A 5,825-nucleotide genomic window follows, 5' to 3' on the forward strand; every position below is an offset into this window, starting at 1 on the left:
ACACTTGTTTCACATTTAAGTCCTTTCTCCCTCTCCCTCCCCCCACCCATCCCTCCTTCCCCACCCTCAGACTATCCTCCACCCCATCCACCCACCACTCCCCAGGCAGGGCAGGAGCCTCAACAGGGACTCTGCAAAGTCCACCAAATCCTCCTGTGCTGGTCCTGGGCCCTTCCCCATGTGTCCAGGGCCAGAGTGTAACCCTTCACATGGGATGGGCTCTCCAAGTCCCTTCTTGCACCAGCGAAAAAATACTAATCCACCACCAGAGGCTCCCTGGAGTGCAGAGGCCTCCTTATTGACATCCATGTTCAGGGGTCTGGATCCGTCTTGTACTAGCCTCCCAGACAGCATCTGGGGTCGATGTGCTCTCCCTTGTTCAGGCCAACTGTTCCTGTGGGTTTCTCCAACCTGGTACAGACCTCTCTGGGGCATTTCTGAGAGAAGAGTAAGTCTGTGTGGTGTGAGTCTCAACACCTGTCTGACTAAAGGAAGGACTATTCACCATTCTCTACTTTCTGACATCTCAATGGTTTTCTGAAGATTGCTGGCTGTACATTCATCCTCCTCGGGCGTGTCCTCCAGAGCCCTCTGAAGAACCCTTTTGAGGGACCGATGATGCCTATTTTGCCTAAAGGAGCCTACAAAGAAGTAAATAATGGGGTTGGCACAGCTGTTCACACAGGACAGGACAGAAGTAATTCTGTAAAGATGACAGAAAGGAACTTTAAGCCAGTATAACAGGAACAGGTAAAGTCCAAGAGGCAGGCCACAGATGAGGAAGACGATCACTGTGAGTGCCATGGTAACATACAGCCTGGTCAATGGGTTCTGTCTGGAACCACAGAGGATCCTGACCAGTAGGGCCACACTGGACCCGAAGAGAAGCATAAATAGTAAGATCAGAAATGCAGTTACAACAAAATCAACATTTTTCCACAAATGCTGATGAAAGTCATTCAGGATTCCTGAAAAGTACCATTCAAGGATGCCCATCAGAAAGGACAGGGCCCAGATTAGGGCACATATGATAGCTGACATGTTTTCTGGGCGGTGGCAGTGATACCATATGGGCCACAATACAGACAGGCAGCGCTCTGTGCTAATAGCACTGAGTATGCTCAGGCCTGAGATATAGGGAATGATTGCTGCATTACCTAAGACTGATTTGCTTAATGTATGGGCATAGAAGCCATAGAAATCAATGACCCGTAGGATCGAGTCAATAAAGTGACAGCAAAGGAAGAAGGAGTCTGCAAGAGCCAGGTTGAAGATGTAGACTGAGATGGCTTTTTTGTGCATGTGGAATCCCAGGAGCCATAGTACAATGGTGTTTCCTGCCAGTCCAACCAGGGCAATAATGAGGGCCAGGAAGTTCAGGGTCAGGATTGGACTACAATCTTGATTCTCAGTTTCATTTGTTGGTGTAGATTCTGTGTTGTGCGATGAGATGGTTGGATCCATGTTCACAAATCTTCCAGTAGTGTCCCTGAGAACATAAACCATATTTGAACATCTTAATATGGTCCCTTCTCCACAAGACCATAATATTATGTAGATACTGTGCTAGCATTTCTAAATAAATTCATTTATAAATAAAAGGAGAGTATATGACTGCATGAACTTACAAACAGCTGGAACATTCTGGACTGTGTATTAAAACCCAAAGTTTGTTAACTCTGTAGTCTGAGTTGTTCTTCCTAAGTATAACTCAGAATCTCTAAATCACATGGAAATAATTCATGTTATTTTATGTCATATACATATATTCTATGAGACAAACTTCTCAATTCAGAGGGCTACATGGACCAAGCACTGCTGCTTTCTGGACCTTATTTTTTTCTCATATGAAAGTATTGAGAAAAACAAAGAGGTGATCATGACACCCCATGATTGACATGGCTCTATCATCCATGGAAAATGAATAGCATGTTTTAGGGCCACAAGGGTATTGTGGACCTTTTCTAGTACATTTGTTAGGATGGCTGGGTCTGGTGATTTAGATAGGACCCAGGGAAGTAGTACTTAAAGACAAGAATACTTTCTATATTTTTCAGGGCTTATTTTTGTATATTTTGTATATAACAGTGTATTCTTTTATTTTTTATTTTTTTATTTATCTTTTTTTATTTGAATTAGAAACAGGATTGATTTACATGACAATCCCAGTTCCCTTCACCCTCCCTTCCTCCCCTACCATCCCCCCAACTAAAACCCTATCACATATCCTTTCTTCTATTCTTCACCTGACTCAACTTTTCTGCTTCCTCATGACCTCTACGTCCTTCCTCTTCTTCCCTTCTCATTCTCATAGCTCTCTCCCCCTTCTTCCCATGCTCTCAATTTGCTCAGGGGATCCTGACCCTTTCCCCTTCTCCAGGGGACAATGTTTGTCTCTTTTAGGGTCCTCCTTGTTTACTAGTTTTTCTGGCTAGTGTGGATTGTAGGCTGGTAATCCTTTACTCTATGTCTAAAATCCACAAATGAGTGAGTACATATCATTTTTGTCTTTTATTTTTGAAAGAATGTAAATTTTAAAAAATCACATTTAAAAATTGTGTGTGTATGTGCAGACATGTACAAGTACTTGTAGAAACCAGAGTTGAAGGATTTGCTTCTCTCCTCAAATCTTGATTTTCCTGGGAATTGAATTTAGGTCATTAAGGTTTGGCACAAGTACTTCTATGCTCTAAAGCATCTCATTGGCTGACATTGTGGCACTGATATTTCCTCAATGAGTGAAAGAACAAATGAGTTTCATTTTAGTAGTAGGTAATTTGGATTAGGCAATAAAGTGTAAATTAAAATAAATAAATAAATAAATAAATAAATAAATGTGTACACACATATAATTTAATTATAAAGAAAAATCTCATTCATTGTAATTACTTTTGTAGGTAGGCCCGTGTATTTTGGAGTGATGTCTATGCCCAAATAATTGAATGTTTTTGTTATGAGAATTCACGATAACTATGGTTAGCATCTAGAAACATTTTGTTACAAAGTATAAGTTCAAGATTTGGGCTGGAATTGCATTTGTTCATCAGTACAGAAATGAAGTATTAAGTTAGAGTAAGGTCTAGGTAATATTATAAGGGGATATGAAAATAACAATGGAGGAGTATTAAAAGTATGCTGTAGAGTACACGATATAATCTAATTCCTGTCTCTCTAAAGATATCTTGAGTAGAGTTCATTTGCTAATTAAAGCTTTTGTATTAAAATAGTTTATTGATAGAGAGGCACATAGAGGCACGTGCAGATACTAAATAGAGAAAAGGACAGCTCACACCTGGGGACTAATACCAGGTCCCAAGAGGCGAGAAACTGACAGACAAAGTCACAAATACAAAACCTACTGCTTCTGGTATGTGGTGAGGTTAAACATCATGACAGGAGCACATTGTGTAGCACAGAGGCTCATCTAGTGGAGGGCAGGACATAGAGATGGGGTGCCTGTGCTAGCTTTTCCCTTCTACCCATTTTGTTACACTGGGCACTCAGCTTCTTGGATGAGAATACCTACATTCCTTCTTGGACCTTCTGTTTTGATACTTGTCAGCAGTGCCCTCTCAGACACATTAAGAAGTGTGATTTAAGAGTCATCTGACACCAGCAACCTGCGTGCTGGACCGAGTTCGGTGGTGGGATCAAACACCAAACACCCAGAGGCAGTCCTGCCTCCACCCGCCGGCCCAGGTTGGCCAGGAGCTGTTTCTGGTTCCCATTCATCACTGCTCAGAGTCATCTGACACCAGTGACCTGGCCGCCAGACTGGGTTCGCCTGTGGGATCCAACACACCAAGGCCCCATGACAATTCTGCCTCCAACTGCAGGCCCAGCGGGACCGGGCACGCCTGAACACTGCCAACGCCCAGGTAACAGTGACACCTCCATCCAAGAGAAGAGGACAAACATCAGAGTATTGGATCTGTTTGCATTTACCAGAAGAGAACCTTGGTCACATACCCACCAGGAGAGCAAGAAACTCCTGCTACACCCACCAGAAAAAGGATGAGAAGAGGACAAGGTAAAAGCACATTTAACAACAGAAAACCCGATATGACACCACCGGAGACTAGGAATCATACACCAGCAAGACCTGAACATCACCATGCAGATGAACCAGAAGAGAATGACCTTAAAAGCATCTTCAGAAAAATGATAGAGGACCTCAAAGAGGGCATGAGAAAATTCCTTAAAGAAATGGAAGAAAAAACAAACCAAAAAATACAAGATATCAACAAATCTCTCAAGGAAACAGTTCAAGACCTAAAAACTGAAATAGAGACAATAAAGAAAGCACAATCTGAGGGAATGCTGAAAATAGAAAAGCTGGGTAAATGATCAGGAACTACAGATGTAAGCATAACCAACAGAATACAAGAGATGGAAGAGAGAATCTCAGAAGTTGAAGACACACTAGCAGAAGTAGATTCATCAACCAAAGAAAATCTTAAGTCCAACAAATCCCTATCACAAAATATCCAGGAAATATGGGATAGAGTGAAAAGACCAAACCTAAGAATAATAGGTATAGAAGAAGGTGAAGAAATCCAACTCAAAGGTGCAGAAAACATATTCAACAAAATCATAGAAGAAAACTTTCCCAACTAAAGAAAGACATGCCAATGAAAATACAAGAAGCCTACAGAACACTAAATAGACTGACCCCAAAAAAGGTTTTGCCACATAATAATCAAAACAACAACAACAACAACAACAACAACAACAAAAACAGAACAAAGAGAAAATATTAAGCGCAGCAAAGGAAAAAGGTCAAGTAACCTATAAAGGCAAACCTATCAGAATCACACCTGACTTTTCCATGGAAACTCTGAAAGCCAGAAGGTCCTTGATAGATATTCTACCTACACTAAGAGACCATGGATGCCAGCCCAGACTACTATACCCAACAAAGCTTTCAATCATTGTAGATGGAGAAAACAAGATATTCCATGACAAAACCAGATTCAAACAATAAATATGCACCAATCCAGCCCTACAGAAAGTTTTGGAAGGAAAACTGCAACCCAAGGAAGTTCACTACAACCAGAAAAATATAGGCAATAGGTAAACCCACTTTACCAACAGCCAAAAGGAAAAAGGGATAGAATCCCACACATAATCTTGCCACCATCACCAAATCAAAACAAACAAGAATGAACAATAAACAATGGTCATTAATATCCATCAACATTAATGATCTTAACTCCCCTATAAAAAGACACAGATTAGCAGAATGAATGAGAAGACAGAATCCTTCCTTCTGCTGCATACAAGAAACACACCTCAACTGCAAAGACAGGTGGTACCTAAGAATTAAAGGTTGGGGAATGATCTTCCAATCAAATGGACCCAAGTAACAAGCAGGAGTAGTAATCCCAATATCCAACAAATTGGACTTTAAACTAAAATCAGTCAAAAGAGATGAAGAAGGTCACTTCTTACTCATCACAGGAAAAATCCATCAGGATGAAATGAAATCTCAATTCTGAATATTTATGTCCCAAATAAAAAGGCATCCACGTTTGTAAAAGAAACATTACTAAAACTCAAATCACACATAAAACCGCACACACTTCTAGTGGGAGACTTCAACACCCCATTCTCACCACTGGACAGGAACACCAGACAGAAACTTAACAAAGAAACAAAAGAACTAGTAGAAGTTATGGCACAATTCAACTTAACAGATATCTATAGAACATTCCATCCAAATACAAAACAATTTACCTTCTTCTCAGCACCACATGGAACCTTCTCTAAAATCGACCACATACTTGGCAACATAGCAAACCTCAACAGGTACAAAAAACTTGCAA

General features: G+C 40.8%; 1 protein-coding gene across 1 annotated transcript; it reads right to left on the reverse strand.

Annotated features, from left to right (window-relative positions):
* Positions 1-501: 501 nt before the first annotated feature.
* LOC100764948 (mas-related G-protein coupled receptor member X1) lies at positions 502-1,506 on the reverse strand. Its single transcript, XM_027410572.2, has one exon. The coding sequence runs from the start codon at positions 1,504-1,506 to the stop codon at positions 502-504; it is 1,005 nt and encodes a 334-aa protein (XP_027266373.1).
* Positions 1,507-5,825: the final 4,319 nt, after the last annotated feature.

This window comes from Cricetulus griseus, chromosome 3, assembly GCF_003668045.3.
Source record: "Cricetulus griseus strain 17A/GY chromosome 3, alternate assembly CriGri-PICRH-1.0, whole genome shotgun sequence".
NCBI lineage: Eukaryota > Metazoa > Chordata > Mammalia > Rodentia > Cricetidae > Cricetulus > Cricetulus griseus.